This window comes from Elgaria multicarinata, chromosome 6 (genome assembly GCF_023053635.1).
Source record: "Elgaria multicarinata webbii isolate HBS135686 ecotype San Diego chromosome 6, rElgMul1.1.pri, whole genome shotgun sequence".
Taxonomy (NCBI): Eukaryota; Metazoa; Chordata; class Lepidosauria; order Squamata; family Anguidae; genus Elgaria; species Elgaria multicarinata.
This window is the reverse complement of record NC_086176.1, coordinates 52,250,760-52,271,630: the sequence shown is the minus strand read 5'-3', so window position 1 is coordinate 52,271,630 and position 20,871 is coordinate 52,250,760. Positions and strand designations below refer to the sequence as shown.

Below are 20,871 nucleotides of genomic sequence, written 5' to 3'. Positions count from 1 at the left end.
CACACTGTCCCAGGCTGAAGGAAGAGAAAAGTACCTCAGTAAGGAGAGTGGATATAAATAAAGATGCTGAACATACCCAAAGTTCCCAGTGTTACACATTAGTGTGGGAAAATGTTTTAATAAATGGAAAAAAGCATAAAGCTATTCTGGATACTGGAGCTTGTTTGTCTCTGCTTAGAGCAGACCTTGTGAGGAGGGAGGAGATTATTCCTCACAGAAAAAATAACATCAAACCTGTGACAGGGCCCATAATTGAAATTCCGGTAGCCGAGATGGAGGTTACATGGAGGGGAGTCACAGGGAAATGTATTTTAGGTGTTAATTCTTGGCAAAAAGAACCTTTAATCCTAGGTACTGATATCATGGGGTTAGAAGGTAGAAAAGTTTTTATTATTACACGCTCACAAGCAGCAGTGGAGGGCTTGTCTGACAATTGTAGCGAATCTGGAGAGGCTGAGGGCATGCCTCTGCAGTTGCCTAGCAACCCAGCTGAAGGAACTGTTGAGCCAAGAAACAACGTTGCAAAACCTGATACCACGTTAGCTTTAAACACAGGAAATGATCCCAGCTTGGAAGTTTTAAGATCCAAAGCTGAAGCACAAGAAACCTCTTTTAGTGACATTCAGAAAGAACAGGTTTTCTGGGATCAGGGACTCCTATACCAAAAGTGGTTGCCCAAGAAGAAACAAAGAAGTTGGGGGGCTGAAAAGCAGCTTATGGTACCAATACCATATAGGGACCAGCTGCTGAAATTAGCTCACGACTCCTTTTTGGCAGGCCACATGGAGATAGGTAAAACCCAGAAAAGGTTGATGACTAATTATTACTTGCCAAATATTTTTAGGGAAGGCACAGAGTTTTACAAGTCCTGTGAGAGTTACCAGAGGGTGGAGAAAAGTAGAGACAAGGTCAAGGCTCCCCTAAATCCCTTACCCCTTACCAACCAACCCTTTTTAAAAATAAGACTGGACCTAGTAGGACCCTTCCCTAGACCTACACAGACAAGGAAAAAGTTTCAAGTGACCATAATAGATTTTGCCACAAAGTTCCCGAATGCTGAAGCCCTTCAAAAAGTTGATGTCTTGTCAGTGGCAGAAGCCCTTTTAAAAATCTTTTGTCGCTTGGGTTTCCTCCATAAAATTTGGAGTGATCAAAGCTCAGTTTTGTTCTTTAATGAAATGAGATGTTTGTGGAGGTGTTGCAGTGTCAAGCATATAACATCCACTGCTTTCCACCCCCAAACAAATAGGCAAGTTGAAAAATATAATGGCACCATTGAGCCAATGATTGAGACTTATGTGGCAGACTATTTCTTTAATTGGGACAACGAATTATCCTACTATCTTTTTGATTATAATGACATTCCCCAGAACTCCCCTAGATTCTACCCCTTTGACTAATGATGGGGAAGAATGTGTGTGGTCCTCTGAGTATTATGGAGGGAAGCTGGGAAGGAGAATTGGAAGGAGAGAAAGAATCCGAAGTGGGTTATGTTCTGAGCCTTCAGAATGACAGGAGAGAGGTTATAGAGCTGGCACCCACGAGTTTGGCTAGGGCCCAAACCAAGCTGAAAACTTGGTATGGTGGAAAGGCTAGAGACCAGAGCTTTAGAATAGGAGTTGAAGTCATGGTCTTCTTTCCCAAGAAGAGTAGTCAGTTCGAGACTGGGAAGGACCTTGCATTGTTCAAAATAAGACTGGAACCCATTCCCCTATTAAATCGTCTGCTGATGGAGTGAATGGGGGAATGTTAGAAGCAGTCAAAGAAAAGTTTATTCTGGCCTCAGACGCTTCGGAGGTCAGAGATAGAGCAGAACTGTGGCAGACAGTGGACGATGTGGAGCATCTCGTGGCCTATTCCAGCCGAGGGTTAGCAGAGAGAAAAAGAGGCTGTTTTGCTGTCCAAGAGAAGTGTCTGGCCATCGTGTGGGCTATGGACAGAGTCGGGGCAGGCGCGGAGGGACAGCGGTTCATCATGCGAGCCTATCTTCGAGCGCTGTTGTGGCTGCAACCCATGGAAGGCCACAACCAACTTTTGCAGCAGTGGTCGTGGCAGATCCGGAGCTTCACCATAAAGATCCAGCATGTGGCAGGTCGGGAGAACATCATCGCAGATGGACTGTCTCACCAAGAATCGTCCAATTCACCAGTAATGTGAGACTTTGTTGTGGACATTGTGATGCTCCTGGACTTTAAAATTGGAGCCAAAAAGAAATGGACTAATAAAAATGTGGTTCTTTTAATGTTGATGTTCCAAAAGGTTTGTATGTGTATATATATTGTTATTGCTATTAATTGTATATATAAATGTTTAACCATTTTATTTCCCCAAACCCTATGTACAGGTCTATGTGAATAGAACATAGACAACCCTATGTGAATAGAATAGGGGGGAAGGAATAAGCCCTTTGCTTTACTTTCAAAGAATTGTCCATGCCTGAAAAAAATGGTATCACAAACAGCTTCACCACTTCAGAGAAAAAACTTCAGAGATTGGAGCAAAATGACAATATTATGGGGGGCTGGGAATACAGATAAGCTTCATGTACAAATGCATGAGTCCAGATGCAACTCATCTGGACATATTGAAATGTTTATTTGGAAAGCTGTAACTTTGTGCAAGTTGCTGTTAATAAAAAATCAAATACAATTAAAAAAGAATCTATGCTTTAACTACACTGCAAGCTGCCAATATTACAAAGTTGTATAATTAAGCAATATATACTTCTGAGGTAAACCCCCCACCCCCAAAGAGGGCTCATACCACCATCACATGAACATCAGATAGATTCAGGATAAAAATAATAATCATAGATACGTATAATAGTAAAATGTGTAATAGTCAGTTCAAAGTCCATTCTGGTGAGAGAGTACTTTGGAAGCCTCAAAGTGTCTGGGGAGATCCAACAGGCTGGAAAGCTTAGTTCAGTCATTTGTCTCTTCTCAAGTGTAAGACAGCTGCAGCAGTTCCAGGGACTCCTTTTTCCTGCAGAATTATACTAGAGGATAAGACGCACGTGTGGCTATTCCACAGTGGTTATTTCTGTCTTTAGCCATCAAGATATAGCCGTTGTCACCCCAAGTTTTATTCCAGCTGAAAGGAAAAAATTACAGCATTAAGACTTTGATACGGAGAAGGCGAAGGTATGTACAGACTGCCCTAGGCAGGATCTACACTACTGCTTTAAAACGTGTTATAACAGTAGTGACAACCGTTGGGGCCCAGGATATACTCCATATACAATTTTCAAAATGTTTTCAAAGTGTCATATCCTGCTTGGTGTAGATCTGGCCCTAGATCAAGAACTCACCACTCCTGAAGATTTACAGTTTTTGGTTGGGGATCTAAGTCAATCCCCTTTTGGAGGACTTTAAAAAAAAAGTATTTTTGAAATCTGAGGAACAAATTCAACAAATCCTCCTGTGGCGTTACACCCCGCAAGTCAATTCCAAATATATGTCTACAGTTTGTAAGTCTGGTTTTTAGAATGTTGGCCTGAGTGGGCGAAGTTAGAATGTCTTGGGAGGGGGAGGAGTGATATATATAAGGGAATGACTGAGGGGATTGAGAGTTCTTGTTCTTGTTCTTTTCAGGAAAGCTTTTCAGGGAGACTTGTTAGGTACTCTTAGAGTCTGTAGTGCTCTCTGTATTTATGGTACTTAAGTTCTGGGAAATTTGAGAGTCAGTGTAGTGAGTGGTGTCTTTGGAGTGTGGTGTGCCCGTAGTGGAAGTATATTAATCAATACTGATAATAAAGAAAGTTCAAGAGTGATTGTGTGAGAAAAAGGAAAGCGCGAATGTGAGAGTGACAGGATTGTATGGAAGGTTTCAAAAAGGGTTTTTAAATGTTGTTATTTGAAACAAAGCTTATAAACTTTTAAAAATAAATTTTGACTGTTTGTTTTAAAACTACCACAAAAATCCCACGTGTCCGTTTGGCGTTTATCATCTTAAGTTTACACATTCAGCACCCACTCTGACCATCATTCACCTAAGCAGATATAACTCACAGCTCATTATTATATATATTAAAATCCATTCTCCATTTTTAACCCCTTTCTCCACGTAGTTTGGAGGAAGGTGGGTTTTATCCCTTGCCTCAGGCGTATCAAGTGGTGGTGCTTGGCTTGAGCAGGGAGTAGCCTCGGCCGGGTCTGGTGTTCAGAGCCTGTGTCGCCCCATAATAAGTGGTGGCAGACGTGAGGTCTGGTGTTCAGAGCCTGTGTCATGGCACCTTCTCTTTCCCCACCCACAAGCAGTGTGAAGTTGTTGTGATAGCATTGTGAAACAGGCGGAAGAAGCCAGAGGCCTGTAATTGCAAACTATTCAGTTATCACTCTGTTTTTGTAAACCATTTGTGCTCAGTTACTGTTAACTACTTGTTTAGTTTTGCAAACTATTTATGCTGGATTACTGCAAAACAATTTATTTGGATTTTTGTAAACCATTATTATATTCTTACATTTGATATATGATATGGTACTATTAATAAGCTATCTAAAATGTTTGTTTACCCAATTCTTTTGATATCATTTAATAGTCTAGCAGTTGTGTGCTAGACTACAAAATTATTCTATTTTGCTTATTCCAACTGTTGCCTTCTGAATTGTTGTATCAGCCTGCCCTATATTACACACATTTATAGATGCTCTGGGACTGCAAACTTATGGGAAGTAGACTTCTGGCCAAGAGTATTAAGGAGAGGTGACACCTCCTGCGTCCATCCTTCATTGACCAGCTACCACCATGCTGACTTTTCTCTCTCCCCCTATTCCTTTTCCTTATAATTTCTATTAGATTACGAGTGTGTGAGCAAGAATTCTCTTTTTAAAAAGATCTTACAAAGCTTAGAAAGTTTCAGGCATTTGTATTGTTGTAATAACAACAACACTGTTCCTGTCAACTGGCATCGATACCATCAACTGAGTCCATCTGCAACTGCTTCTGCCTATCACCCCAAAGGTACCTGAACATATGCACCAGTATATTCCTAATTGTACCTTTTTTATAGATTTTAGCTGGAAGCCAGTTTAGGAACTAACATTGGCTGGAATAGTGGGATATGAAACTATTGAATGTATTCTTTGATACATTAATTTTAAATGACTGTGCAAGTTAGGCTAGTTATGGCCAATTGACTATCTCCCAACAACTGTTTGTTGAGGCAGTAGTAGCAGCAGCATTATCCTTAAAACTGAAGCACAGCTTGTAATTCTGGCATATATGATAAGGTCTAGTGGCCAAGACCGCTCCAAATGCCTCACATTACAGCTGTGCATAAAGGTCACTAATCAAGTCTTCTCTAAACTGGTGCCCTCCTAATGAGAGATATAGTCCAATCCATCCCAGGCCGCCATAATCAATGGCTGATCACAATTGTCAAACAGGAGTTCGTGTTCAGTGCTCCACTTCATGCCACTTATGGATACGGACACACCGTTTTGTCTAAAGTATGTTCTACCAACTGCACAAAGGAATTATTAGCCTATAGAATTGCAACCCTGAAATGTTTATCTTTTATACACTGGAGTGCAAAAAAACTTTTCCTGATCTGTACCATTTTAGGACTTGGGTGGGGAGTTTGCTTATCCCAGTGTTCTCCCCTCCAATTATCCCTATATGCAGAAAGAGGTAGAATGACAGGGTGAAGGGGTGAAGGGTAAGTCAAAATACTCTCAATACCTGTTTTTTACAATCCAGTACTTCTTGTTGTCTTTTTCTGCACCCTCAAAGCCATAGCCAACAGCAAGAACGGCATGAGTTAAATTCCAAGTAGAACACGTCGGTTCATAAAAAATACCTAGAAAGAGAAAAATTGCTCAGCCTCCAGATAGCAAAAAAACAAAACTCAAAGGAGGAAAGCACCCAATTCCGATCCAAACAAGAGAGAAGCAGGTCCTCAGGATGCAAAAAGTTTTATTTGTACAAAGTATGACGAGTTTCAGCCTGTATCCTTTCAAAGACCTTCTTCAAGGGGCTGTAAGCATAATGTATCTAAATGTACTTTTAATGTTTATGGCCCCTTGAAGAAGGCCTTTGAAAGGACACAGGCCGAAATGCGTTGGGCTTTGTGCAATAAATCTTTTTGCATCCTGAGGACCTGCTTTTCTCTTCTTTGGATATGCCTTCCATCATCCCCAGCCAATGGTGCTATAGGTCAATGCATCTAGAGGGCACAAGATTGGAGATTGCTGTCTCGTTTAATGGACTCCATTGAAAAACATTTAATTCCCCACCTGACTTATAGAAACGGAAGTTGTGATGATGTGCATCAATAGACACTGATATTGGCCCTACTGCAGCCACGGCCTTCATGAGGGCCTTTTCATGTCCTGATGGGATTCTCACAAAGCCAGTCTCATTCGCAGCTTTGTATTCAGGCTTGTACAAGCATTCAAGTCTATCCTTTAAAGACAGACAACACATTGGTTATGAATCAAGTTTCAAAACTCAAGAAGTTAATTAGCTAGTCCTTGTAAATATAAATATTCCAGTTTTAACAAACCACAAATACACATAAACAACAGAAAACGCCCTTCACAACTGAGCCACTGGCACTGGTGATTGTGTCTCTCTATCCTCTCCCCACCCCCACCCCCCAAGGTACTTTGCATGTGTGTTTGCAAAGAAAAAATAAAAGAAAGGTTGCAAAGGAATCACAAGGGTTTCAGTTTCTGAATCAAAGAAAGAGAAAACCCTCTTCTACTCATAGAAACAAAGAAAGATAAAACTCTCTTCTATCCATGGAAATAGGAACATATTGGACCAGTTGCTCTTCCTCCTCCAGGAAAGTCTAAATTGTTTTGTTTACTCTAATTCTGTGACACCCGGTAACATGCACAAAAAGTGATAAAATTGGAAGCCCAAGATAAAATTAAAAGCAGCATGTAGTTATAAAGATAGAGAAGAAAGCCAAAAGAAAAAAGTTAAAAGGTGTACGTAACATCCAAATATTCTTTCTCACTGGCCACATCTACACCAAGCAGGATATGACACTTTGAAACTGGTTTGAAAACTGTATATGGAATGTGTCCTGGGCCCCAACAGTTGTCACTATGTTTTAAAGCAGTTGTGTAGATCCTGCCTCTCTCTGTCTCTCACTCTCTCTGGGCATGTCTGGACGAGGGGATTGGAGGGGTATGATTTTATGATTGTGAGATTGTCCCCCTCGTCTACATGTGGCGTGCGATGTCCCAGGTGGAAGAGGATGTCGCAGCTGCCATTTTTTTTAAAGTAACAGGAGATAGAGTGCACCGGTGCTCCAGAGCAAAGGTTAAAAAGAAAAAGAAAAAAAGAAGCCCAGACCCCACTCCCCCGATGGGCACGGAGCGCTTGCAGAGCTCCGTGCCCAGGTCCGACGCCTCATGTTTACTCACGAGGAGCTATTTAGACTTTCCTGGAGGAGGAAGAGCAACTGGTCCAATATGTTCTTATTACTCATGAGGACAAAATTGATGGCGGGCCACACGTCCCGTGGTCTTGGGATCATCCCAAGACCGTGGGAAAAACTGGGATGGAAGGGTAGGACCATATCCCAGGGAAAGGGAGGAATCATCCCTCCCTGCTCCCGGGATCTCCTAGGGACGATCCTGGGGCAATCCCTGGGATATCACCCTGAGGGGATCTACACTACTGCTTTTAAAGCGCTTTAAAGCACTTTGAAAATGTTTTGAAAACTGTATATGCAGTGCGTCCTGGGCCTCAACAGTTGTCAAAACTGTTATAAAGCGCTTTAAAGCAGTAGTGTAGGTCCTGTCCCTGTCTAGACATGCCCCCCCTCACACACACACACACCAATGTCCCATTATCACATATAACTTCTATCAAGTCCTACTATTCCCTCATCATCTTTACTTTGCATGCTTCTGCCTAAGTTGTCATCAATACTAAGCATTGCTTGAGTTCCCGTTATTAAACAGTGGCAGCAGGTGAATGGCAGAGGGAGCATATACTCCTGCATTTACCACATTCTGAAACCATTATTTTGCTTATAGTTGCAAATATAATGCATGCTTCCAGCCACTTGTAATGATCCCAAGATTCCAGCTTGTATTTTTTTGTAAAAATTCTAATTTATCACTACCAAGTAGTAAATGGGTTTTAATATTACCATTTATATTCAGTGAGAATTTATATTTTGTTGGTTTATATACTAGAGGCCCTTTAAACATATTGATATTATATTCCTTTTTGACTTGCCATTGATATTAGAGACACCTAGAAAAATATAAGACAACATCCCCCAAAATGGTATCCAGATTCTTTTGGACTATCATTTCAATGTTCCTGACTATTGACCATGCTTTCTGGGGCATATGGAAGTTGAAATCCACAATATCTGGAGGCCTCCAGGTTTGTGAAGACTGATATAAATAGAATGATGGGAATGACACAATTTCAGCACCATGAAAAGAACCATGAAAAATCTATATGGCTTTACACAAATTTGGAAAATGTGCAGCTCTTAATAGGAGTTTAGAAAGACCAAATGAAGTACATCAAGATACTTGATCTACACAACATTAATCTATAAGGCTTCATTAATTTGTCAGCAAGAAGTCTGGAGTTATTGCTTTTAATACCAACCACACTTTTCTGTGCATTGTTCAAGGAGAGCTGTAAGTTATTTAACTAATACAATCTAGTTAAGTTAAGCATTATTACGCCTCAAGCCCTTCAAACTCACTCAAGCCAACTGTGAAAGAAGGAAAACAATTAGTTGTCACTTTCAGTTTATTGCACTGCCAGCAACTCTGTATGCTAGCAGCAGAATATCCCTTCACCCAATGAAAAAAACCCACGTGTATGGATTTAATGCACTTTTTACAACAGCTTCTGGAATTTAGCTCCCCGATGTATCTGCTGACCTGGTACAGCCTTCAAACAGTAAGGCATGTTTGCAGAAAACTAATATAGAAGCAATAGTCAAGAAACCATTTTACCTTTGCAATGTATGGGTAGGAGTCCTCTGAATCAATGCCACCATTTCTTTTTAGATACTGGAAAGCCGCGATTGTGTCGCCCCCATGACAGCCCTCATTTCCTTCAGGCCAAGAGCAGTCCATGAGGTTCTGTTCACTCAAAGAGACCAGCTTGCCAGTTTTGCGAAAGTGCTGTCCTTCAAGGGATCCAGTCGCACTGAAGGCCCAGCAAGAGCCACAGTGAGCCTAAGTTCAAATGGGGGGGGGGAATATTTAAAGCCGGGCTGTGTTGTGGAGGGGCAGATTCCTTCAGTGCCTTTGGTTCAGCAGTAAGAGAAACTTCTATCATACTGCTGAGTTGTCCTCCCCCTGAAATCTGCTCTCTGTCTTCTTGTCACTTTCGAGATCAGTTTCAAATGTCTGATCTGCCTTCCCATATAACATAGCTTCTCTTGCCAACAGATCCTTCCTGAGTTAGTAGTTAAAACATTCCTTACTGTATCCTCATAACCCCTTCGGAGTCTCTATTTTCCCTCTGATCCATTTTAACTTTTAATTCTCTATAAAGCCAGTGGGGTTGGACTATCAATGGGCAAAACAATACAGCGTTGGTTATTCCCTCTCCCCTCCATGCATGCTTGTCGCACATCTGGGATTATGGAATTACCTGCAACATGGCTTGCAGTGGGGATTGTAGGGTGAGTGAAAAGACAGCACCGCCACACTTAGTTCAGATGGCATGGCAACCTGTGACACAGCTTGGGTAATTCCAGTAATCTCAGTCAAAGCACAAGGCTCCCCCAAATCCCTCTTTATCTGCACTTCCAAGATAGGTCTCTTGAATGATTCACTGCACTCTTCGCCCCCTCCCACAACAGAGTAGTGTTAGTAGTTTCACATGCACAGGATGTTCAGCTATCTCTAGAGCATGGAAAGGAGCCTCTGTCACTTTGCAGCTTAGTTACACATTGGCTGTCCTGCCAACTAAGGCCAAACTATTGCTAAAAAACCTGCCACAGAACCTAAGCTATCGACATTAAGCTAACCAGATATTGATGACCAGACACATACCTGAGTCTTCACGGGAGTTACGTATCCCTTCTCCCGCCAGTCAACGGACTTTGGAGCCTCCGAGAAGTTTGGCTCAAGGAAGAGTGAACCTGTGTATTTCCTTTCTGTTTCAGTGAATCTGAAGCCATTCATCACTTGGCTAAACTCTTCATTAGTCTGAAAGAAGGGGAAATACGTCAGCACAACATCCATGTAGTTACTTGAGAAGCAGCCTTGCGACTTTGCTTATGCACACCATATCTCCAAACTGATTCATTCCTAGTGTGTAGCTGTGCTTGCCCAGGCTGTGGTCCAGGTTGTGCAATTCAATCATCTTCAAGTTCTTCTCCCAGATCATTCTCCTCCAGCCTTCTTCCTTCTACAAGGATAAGGAAAAAAATGACATACATGTAGAATGTAGCTTCCAACACCCTCTAGCAGCTGAAGACATGAAAAATCCACAAGCGTTTTGCTTTTACTCCATTTTGAAATGCATTTCGCCTCTGGACAGCAAACCACATGCAGAGCTACTCACCTCATGGTACTCCTTGCCATGCCATGTTTTCCATAGTTGCCAGTGGTCATCGAAAGCAGGGTCGAGGCCTGGAGCAGCAAAGCAGGCCTCCAAACTTAAGGCCAAGATGCAGAGATAAAACTTCATGATGAGTTCTCTAGTAGTGTGAGAAAATGATTTGATTAGACAGGGAAGACCTCCTCTGCTCACAGTGAAGTAGGAATTCAATCCCTATTGAAATACTTGTTTGCTTTAGTTAAAGAGAGAATAAGTTACTGTTTGAAAATGTTGATATAAATGCATCACAGAGCTACTGCACAAGGCACTATATATATATATATATATATATATAGTGTTTGTTTGTTTGTTTGCAGTCATGAGGCAGCTACCCCTTTCTCCATGTCCTACAACACCAAAAACCTCACTTCTGAGAAGTTAATAGAAAGACACCCATTCCAAAGAAGCACTTTTGGCATCCAAAGGTGCTCAACATTTTTAGGCAAAGGGGCACCACCGGCTCCAGGTCCTTGTTAGGGCCAGGAACTGGAGGAAATGGAAGTGTCAACACCCAACCATTACATTCAAACCCATGAGATGCCTCTCTTAGACTCGCTAGCCAAATCTCTCACCCGCTGGATTGGCTTCTATATGCCCTTTGTTCTGGTTCCTCTCCTCTCCTGCGTTTCTGAGCTGGATGACTTGCCTTATATCTCCAGGGCTAGAACTGGCTCAGCCCTTCCTGCGCTTCGATTTGCTGGAAGGTGGAGCCAAGGCTAATGCTGCTACCTCCCAATCTCAGGATGTTTGGACCTGTTTGTAGGGGAAAGGAGATGGTTGAGATTTTGTATTGGAAGCGATAGGTCAGCCTTGGAAAAGGATGCATGTTTTGGCTTGGGGAGGGAGGTTATGTATATCAAAACAATCCTCTTTGCAGCTGAATCAAACATGAAAGGTAAAGGCACACTTATTAGCATGGCTGGAAGCACAGAAATAATTTGAAGTCACTACATGCGACAAATGCCGCTAATGTGCCTTCAAACTGTTTTCACTTCACAGAGGTAGGCCTCCAGATCTTTGTGGAACTCCAACTCTCTAACCATTGGGCTTGCTGACTGAAGCTAATGGGAATTGCAGTCTAACCACATGTGGAGAAGGCTAACCACACGTGGAGGAGTGCAGATTCCCCACCTCTGCTTAGAGAATGCCTCCTTGTCTTCACCCACATTCAAATTGTCAGAACTGCAAGAAAAAGCCTCTTATAAAAACGGGCTCAAATTACAGGAAGCCAGATTCTGGCTGGACATCAGGAAAAACTTCCTGACTGTTAGAGCAGTATGACAATGGAACCATTTACCTAGGGAGGTTGTGGGCTAGACACACACTAGAGACATTCAAGAGGCAGCTGCACAACCATCTGTCAGGTATGCTTTAGGGTGGATTCCTGCATTGAGCAGGGGTTTGGACTCAATGGCCTTTAGGCCCCTTCCAACTCTGTGATTCTATGATTCTATACTATAAAAATATGCTGCTGGCTAATGTTTTGTTTCCTGGCTTTGGAGTTGTGCAGCCTAATTGTATACTAGTTTTACTTGGAAAGTTTCATTGATGCCAATAGGCCTTACAGCTGATTGTCATCTTACATTATGCACCACATTTAAATCTTGACATCTGTGACTTCCTTTACAAACAAATGAGCAAACTTTATTTTTTTTCTACCACAAATGAAAGGGAATATTATCTTTATGAATTAAAAGTTATTGCAACGAAATGTGATAACTGTAGAAACTGCCTTTTCCTGAGGGTGCTTCCAGACAATGTGCAGTCAGCCTGTTTCTTTCATGGGGGATCGAGACAATGGCAGCTTAAATTGCTAGACCTCCCATATTTCCCCACCATTTTCTCCCATCTTTCCCATTAATCCAAAATAGCTGAACACTGAAAAATAGCTGAACAATGCCTTTTGGTTGTCCAGCTTTATCACACCAGCGTTATACTGTGCAATCACTGTGAATTGCATTCAAATGACTCAGAAGTGTTCCACCTTATAATCTGCTTTGATTGTGAAGTACTCCCATGCATCCTGCCTTAATTGTGCAATAAAGCAAAAAGATTTGCTGTATTTAGCCCCTACTTTTTGAGTGTATCTTCCGAGCCGCTGCTGGGGTGCAGAAGCAGGATTTTAAAGAAATGCTTACATCTGCGTAAGCTTTAAAGATAAAGACACCAAAATTGGCACAGTAATAGATATTAGGGAGAGCTTTAAGCATACCAAATTTGAATTGAATTGGGTCATCTGTTGTTGTTTTTAATTTTTTTTTAATCCCCCCCCTTAAACTCACTTCCTGGTATGCAAAGGATTGCTGTCGCCTGGTAGCAAAAACAACAACAACCGCGAAAGTTTAGCGCTACGGGGGAAGCAGGTATGTGGGATGAAGCTTAAAGATAGGGGCCCTCCATCTGAAACACCCTGGCTCAGACCATTTAGTCAAGTATTGTTGACTCTCCTGGTTTTCAAGCAGAGATTCCTTTTAACTGACGATGCCAAGGATTGGAGCAGGGACCTTAAACATGTGAAATGTGACCTCTGTCATGGAGCTATGATCCTTCCCTTCACTTACAAACAGCAGTTCAGCTTTCTACTGTCTGATGCCCTATAGGTATGTTGAACTACAATGTCCCTCATCCCCAGCCAGCATGGTCATTCTTATGTTAGAGGTTTCTTTTAGCTTGAGTGATTGTTTTTCATAGTTTAAGAACCCACAAATAATAACCCACAAAACAGGCAAATGTAATTTTAACATATTATCCCACCATCTTTTGCAGATTAGCAATTTAATCACAACAGCCCAATGAGGCTGGGCATTTCCCCCCTCCTTCCAGATACAGAAAGCTCGTAAAATATTCCATGTTGGAATGTTTACTAAATAGTTACTAAACTATTTAACAGTGCAATCGTATACATGTTTATTCAGAATTAAATTCAATGGGATTTATTCCCAAGCATTTATAGGATTGCAGCCGTAATAAAGCACCATAACACTGCCGGACTGGTACTCTAAAATTCATTCCTTATCCACATGTATCTTGGGAAAATCTCCACTGAAGTCAATACGACTTACTTCTGGGTAGACCTGTTTAGGATTGCCCATCACCCAGCATTCCTCTGCTGTTTCTCTTGGGTGTTTTTTTTTTGGTTTTTTTTACAGACTATAGTAAAACAATTCAAAGTTTTAAATGACACTGTCATTTTAAACAAGTTAGAAGAGACACACCAATTACCCTTGATTAAATCAATCAAATGGTTTCATATTAACTACTACCCAAGTTAAGCTTTTAGGCTGACAAAGCATATTGTCATTCTCCATTCACCTTAATCTTGGCAGGGCTGGACCAATGCTTTGTTAAAAATCACAAGGTTTGAGAAATTATGTGAGGGTTTCAGTTTATCTTTTAGATGATTGAATTTTCAGTTTGTCTGCTATGCTGAAGAGATTAAAAGGATGTTTTCCTAAATAAAACAATACCATGATTACCTGATAGGTAATCCGAATTCTTTAGGGGTTGATAATATTCAGGCCTTTCAAATGCTGTAATGCTTGTTACATTCCAGGCAATGAACCAAATATCCTCCGAAATGTGATTTCTTTGTGTAAGTTTCCACAGGAGTGCTTTTGTCTAGCATTTGGTAAGAAAAGATTGCTTTTTGTGAGCTGGGCAAAAGGGCTGATAGTTAGCCAAGCATATGGACAAGTTTATGGACTAAGACCGGAGTCCACTCTTTTGGTAGTCAGCCACACTGAGCAAAATTGGAATTTATTTCCAAATATGCCTGCATAGGATTGGGCAATGTGGCTGTAAATTCTATCAAACTAAGTGGGGCTTACTTCCAAGTAATCTGCATAGGATCCAACTGGGATTTACTAACACTGCTTGGAATGGGCTGCATCAATCATTTAAAGTCATGCCGACTGTTCTACAGAGCCATGTTGATAAGTTAATAAACCTAATCTCCCCTTTGATGACTCTGAACTTTGCCCCATGTTAATGGAAAGGGAACATAACATGGCAGAAAAGCAGGCTCAGCTCTCATTGGTTTTTTTGTTTTGTTTTTCATATTTTTTATTGAAAATATACAACAGATACAATGATAATCAACAAAACAACAACACAAGAAACAAAAAGAGAAAAAAACAGAAAAGAGAAAAAGAAAAAAGAAAAGCGGGGAAAGGAAAAAAGAAAAGAAAACAATATTCCACTATAATTCAGATAGCATATGGAGATTTGCTGTCTGAACATGGTCATATAAGATAAAGTAAAAAACTCTGAGGTGTATTACAAATGCAGATGTAAACATGTAAACATTTACACTAAAAGGAATGATTATGTTTTATGTAGACCAGATATTCCTAAAAGCTTTCGGGACTGGATGTGTGTTACTGTCTTTATTCATATATGTAATAAAGGTCCCACTCAGCTGCAAATGTATCTGATTTTTTTTTGTCCTTTTGCAATACATAACTTCTGAGTTAATTTTTCTATTAGTGCTACTTCCCATACCTTATTATACCATTTAGTTATTGAGATTTAGTTTTAGCCAGATCCTTCCAATATCTGGCTATAAGCACTCACACTGCTATTAGGAGGTATCCCACCAATTTCTTATGTAATAGGTCTTTATGCTATCCAAGGAATACGTTTAAAAAGTGCCAGTTCTGGAGATTTAATTATAGTTACCATTATTTTTGAAATTTCCAAAAAAGACTTGATCCCAAAAATCTGACACCTTTTTACTGTCCCACCACAAATGTGTGGAAGATCCCACCGTATCGCATCCCCACCAACATTAAAAGAACGGTTCCTATAATGTCTGAAATCCTCAGAGTGGTGAGATACCATTTTTGAGCTATTTTTATTGATGTTTCTCGAAACATGGCTGATGTGGACTTATAGGAAATTGCATCCAAAGAGAAGACCATTCTTCCTCTTTGATTTCAATATTCCAGTCTCTTTCCCATACTTTTTTCAGATTATTCATAGAGCCCGTATCTATGTTCAATAAAATATTATAAATCCTGGAGTTTAATCCCTTTACTGTATCTATAGAGCTTACTATCAGCTTTTCAAACTGCGTAAGGGGCCTGATATTGGGTTGTCTTATAAAGTTATTTAATTGGTACCACATTAGCCAGTTTATGTTATATTGTTTAATCGAATCCTCCAAGTCTCTTGTGTTATTGGTTGCATGTTTTCATAATAATCTCTTAGTCTATATAGACTAAGTCTTGAATTGGTTTTACCTTAATTTTCCTATCTTTGTTTTTAAGCTCAGGATGAATATGGATCAGAGTCAGAGGTGATATTCCTGGCATCAATTGTTCTTTACGACATTTCCAGATCCTAAAAATTTGGAGCATGCCTGAATTTTACTTCATTAAACTTTTTAAAAGTTCCTTTTTAACAAATGGAATGCAGTGGGCATCTTCTTAGTTTAATAAAGGCACTTCAATATTTGATCAATGGTTATTTTGATTATCAGCCATAAATGTCAACAGGTGTCGAAGCAGATAAGCTTAATAGTACAGTTGTAGTTGTGGGATACTCCACCTTCCCTCTGTCATCTCATTGTTTTTCAATCACCAGAGCATGGTGGTCTTGAAGGATGTGGGGTTCATGCGAACCGATTACATGACACCAATGCAAGGCCACATGCCTAAGGCGAAGCTAGACATGAGGTTGGAGATCCAGGAACAGGATCTCCCACTTAAAAACAATCAAAATGCATAATGCCTTTGATTGTTAAGGGTAGGAGCCCTCCATCTGGAAGCAGTCCATTTAGACTAGTATTGTCTACTCTCCAGGGTCTCAGACAGAGATTCCTTTTAACTAGAGATGCCATGGACTGGACCAGGGACTTTAAACAGAATGAAGAATGTTATTATATGCAGGCTTCAAGAAAAATGGACCAAATATTCAAATAAGTATCCAGCTCTCAAGTCACCAGATACAAAAGAGGACATAGCTCCTGCGGCTTTAACTGTGGTGATGAAGAGGGAATTTCACCAGGTGCTGCCTGCATACAAATGACACCTGCTGCAATTCCCTTTTTATGTAAGTGTCCTCCTTTTCATATGGTCACCGTCTGGTTGAAAGAAGCAAAAGGTTGATATAAATCAGAGTAATTTGGGAGTTGAGTTCATTTTGTCTTTGGGCAGTTGAAGGAGTTGTAGAACATTTGGGCAGCTAGAGATTGCAAAAATTATTTTCACAGTTGTGGTAAGCTTCCTATATTTTGCAAAAATGTATTATTTTTTGTGAATTACTGAAGTATGGAATGAGATCTTGAATATTCTAAGAATTTTTTTTTATCAGTAGAGAGGAGAGATGCAACTATTTCTCCCGAGGACTTAACATATACACATTTGGACTTGATAAAGGCAATTTGCTGGAACAGGCTTTGACTGGCATTCTGTTGTCATGTATATATGCATGTATTTCTATTATTGTACAGTGTTTGACAATATAGTTTATTGTTTATGGGTTTCGGATATGAATGTAAAAGAGGACAGGCCTTCTACATTTCTATTAGTTGTGCAGAAAAGGGAATTGCAGCAGATGCAACTTGTCATCCAAGCCACACCTGCTCAAATTCCATCTTCTACACAACCATTAAAGGTGAGAGCGCCCTGTCCCAGAACGTCAGAAGAGCCCTGCTGGGTCCATCAGACCACGGGTCCATCTAGTCCAGCATTCTGTTCACACAGTGGCCAGCCTGCTGCTTGTGGGAAATCCACAAGGAGGCTATGAGTGTAATAGTGTCCTCCTGGTTATGTTCCCCAGCAACTGGAGTACATAGCCGTACTGCCTCAGATTACTGAAGGTAGCAGTTAGCCATCATGACTAGTAGCCAACGATAGCTTTGAATTTGCCCAATCCCTTTTTGAAGCCATCTAAATTGGTGGCCAGCATTACATCTTGTGGTAATGAATTCCATTTTTTAACTATATGGTTTGAATAAGGGCAACTTATTTGCATTTCTGTTTTCCTTTTCTAATTATGCCCAACATTTTCTTAACATCTTCATCCAGATGTCCACCACAACCTCAAGATCTTTTTCTTGTTAAGTCACTGCTAGCTCAGATCTGTTAGTGTACACATGAAGCTGCATTTCCCCCCTCCATAATCTGACTCACATTACAAATTGTACATTGAACTGCATTTGCCATTTTGATGCCCATTTCTCCAGTTTAGAGCTCCTCTTTTGCAGGTAGCCACAATAGTTTTTCTACTTGGTCAGCTCTGTTCTAGCATCAATTCTGTGTTCTATCACTCAAGGAGATCACACCTTGTATAGCAGCAGCAGGACTTAGGGCGTTACTAGACGAGGCTGTAGCACGCGTTACCTTCCACAGTCATGTCGAGGCTTCCAGATGACGTTCACCAGGATCCATCATTATCCTGCGGTGAAGCCTCCTTATCCTGTCTTTAAAAAAGTGAGTTGTAGTGTGCCTTTTCCTGCCGGCCCGCACTAATTTGGAGTAGGTGTGGGAGGATGTGAGGTCACTGCGGTCCGCACTGGTCAAGAAAAGGCGTGCTAAGGGGAGTGGCCAGTGGCTTCGGTCAAGCCGCCTCCGCCATTTGCGCCTAGCCCACAGCTGGGGCAGCGCAGCTGAGCGCCTTTTTTTTTTATTCCCACAGTGACAGTTTGCGCAGGACCGGAGGACCGGAAAAGTGGCTGGTGTGCTGCTGGGGGTGTGTGGGTGATGGGTGGGGGATGTGCGTCTGTTTTTTCTATTGCAACCTCTGTGTGGGTCACTTTTCGGAAAGGCGGGCATCCCACAGTAATGGGAAGTTGGTGACTCCTCGCGGTGGGCAGCCACAGCGACCGAATAATGGCGGTGTAAAGGCTAGCGGGGACTGAGAGGGACGGTCCAGGCATGAAGGGCTGTGTGCCTGTTGGTGTGGGTACGCGGCTGGAAGAGGGCACAGATGTCTGCCAGAGGGCTGCCATGCCTACACCCAGATGTGGGTTGGCTCCGTGGGATGGGGGGAGGGCACAGAGGTGGTCATCGCCACCGACACTTCAGAGGCATGATGGGAGATGTAGTGCCCATGCAGACTACTGACCTCGGGTCATATTACACCCGCCACGACCCCCATCAGGAAGTGACCGCATCAATGTTGACCCTCAACACCGGCACTCGCTGGTGCCTGAGGGGGCTGGTACGCAGCAGCAGCAGCACTTCAGCTGGCACTGCTGGTGCCGGTGCCGGTGCCGCCGCCGGTGCCGCGGCGGCATCGCTGACGGCTGCGCAAGCGATCTACGCTATTTGCGGTCTTTCGGACTTGCGCAAACCGTGCGGCGAGCGAAAAAAAAACCCACGGAAATCAGGGCAGTGTGGCTGCGCAACCGTGCTCGAGGCGGCAGCAGCACAACCGGCGCAAACTTCTGCCACAAATCTAAAGAAGGTGTGGATCATGAGGCGTCATGGCTGAACGGGAAAATCCGCTTTCACCGCTCCTCAACGACGGAACACCCAGTAGGTCTAGCAAAGGCCTATGTCTGGAATCCTATTTCCACTAAGCTCAATGGAGTTTCCTTCCAGCTAGATGTTTTATATGTTATATACAATGTATTAATAAGCAAAATACCATGAACTGTTCTAAAGGGAGAGGCCCAGTATGGCTAATTTCCACTCCTAATTTCTGCCTGTCAAAGGGCTTCTCTACATAAGAAGTAGATACTACAAACGAGAAAGATCTTGGAATTGTTGTAGATCACAAGCTGAATATGAGCCAACAGTGCGATATGGCTGCAAGAAAGGCAAATGCTATTTTGGGCTGCATTAATAGAAGTATAGCTTTCAAATCACGTGAGGTACTGGTTCCTCTCTATTCGGCCCTGGTTAGGCCTCATCGAGAGTATTGTGTGCAGTTCTGGGCTCCACAATTCAAGAAGGACGCAGACAAGCTGGAGCGTGTTCAGAAGAGGGCAACCAGGATGATCAGAGGTCTAGAAACAAAGCCCTATGAAGAGAGACTGAAAGAACTGGGCATGTTTAGCCTGGAGAAGAGAAGATTGAGGGGAGACATGATAGCACTCTTCAAATACTTAAAAGGTTGTCACACAGAGGAGGGCCAGGATCTCTTCTCGATCCTCCCAGAGTGCAGGACACGGAATAACGGGCTCAAGTTAAAGGAAGCCAGATTCCGGCTGGACATCAGGAAAATCTTCCTGACTGTTAGAGCAGTGCGACGGTGAAATCAGTTACCTAGGGAGGTTGTGGGCTCTCCCACACTAGAGGCCTTCAAGAGGCAGCTGGACAACCATCTGTCAGGGATGCTTTAGGGTGGATTCCTGCATTGAGCAGGGGGTTGGACTCGATGGCCTTGTAGGCCCCTTCCAACTCTGCTATTCTATGCTATTCTATGATTCTATGATAAGGCTTTTATTGTGCATTTGTGATCGGTCACTCACCTTTACATGACTGCAGGGTGTCTCCCATGTTTTCTGGCCATTATAGCAGCTTTATTCTTAATGTGGGAAATGCACTAATACCTTTTATCACAAATTAAGGCACAATAAATGGCTGGTAGATTTTTAGAATCCCATTGTACCGCATGTATACCACAGTGCCATCTAGTCGCTATATAATGAAACATATAGAACTTGCAGAGAAAGAACCCCCACCTCCGAAAAACCATCTGTAAAGGAGCCAGTCTTAAGCCCGCAACAAATCTGGAAGCAGTAGCCCTGGTAAAGGTGTGGGATAAAAGCCTGGTCTACAGAGGCTCATGTAGAAGTTGTGAATGGAGTGGAGGAAAAGAATTAGGCTCTTGCCGTACTTTCAGAGAATTGGTCCTGCCTGAAAAATTGGTATTACAAATAGCTTCACCACTTCAGAGGCAAAACATTTGATTGGTCCAAAATGATTTAATTTGCAGGGGGGAGAAGGAGAGAGCAGAAGGTGGATAGGCTTCAAATACAAATAACAGCTACAACTCATCTGGACCATACTGAAATGTATTTGGAAAGCTCTAAATTCATACAGGTTGCTGTTATTTACAAAACATAAAAGTAAAAAAGATTCTGTGTTTTAGCTGCATTGCAAGCTACCAATATTACAAGCCTGTGTACATCAGTAACATTTACATTCGAGTTTTTAAAGAAAGAGTTGTTTTTAACCACCATCACATAAAAATCAGAGGTTAACATAAAAATCCGGATAACAACAAGAGCTACAGATCTTGGAAGATACAGATAAAACCCATGTACTTGTGATGAGCAATCAACAATTTAAAGTCCTTTCTGGTGCAAGATACTTTGGAGGCCACAGAAAGTGTCCAGAGAGACCCAACAGGCTGGAGAGCGTATTCCAGTGGTTCGTC

General features: G+C 41.9%; 1 protein-coding gene across 1 annotated transcript; it reads right to left on the bottom strand.

Moving 5' to 3' along the window:
* Positions 1–2,993: 2,993 nt before the first annotated feature.
* On the bottom strand, positions 2,994–10,638 carry LOC134400266 (procathepsin L-like). Its single transcript, XM_063128575.1, has 7 exons — positions 10,507–10,638; positions 10,228–10,350; positions 9,993–10,148; positions 8,943–9,167; positions 6,237–6,405; positions 5,683–5,800; positions 2,994–3,093 (listed from the first exon to the last, which is right to left on the bottom strand). Exons 1-7 carry the CDS (start codon positions 10,630–10,632, stop codon positions 2,994–2,996), a joined length of 1,017 nt encoding a protein of 338 aa, XP_062984645.1. The 5' UTR covers positions 10,633–10,638.
* Positions 10,639–20,871: the final 10,233 nt, after the last annotated feature.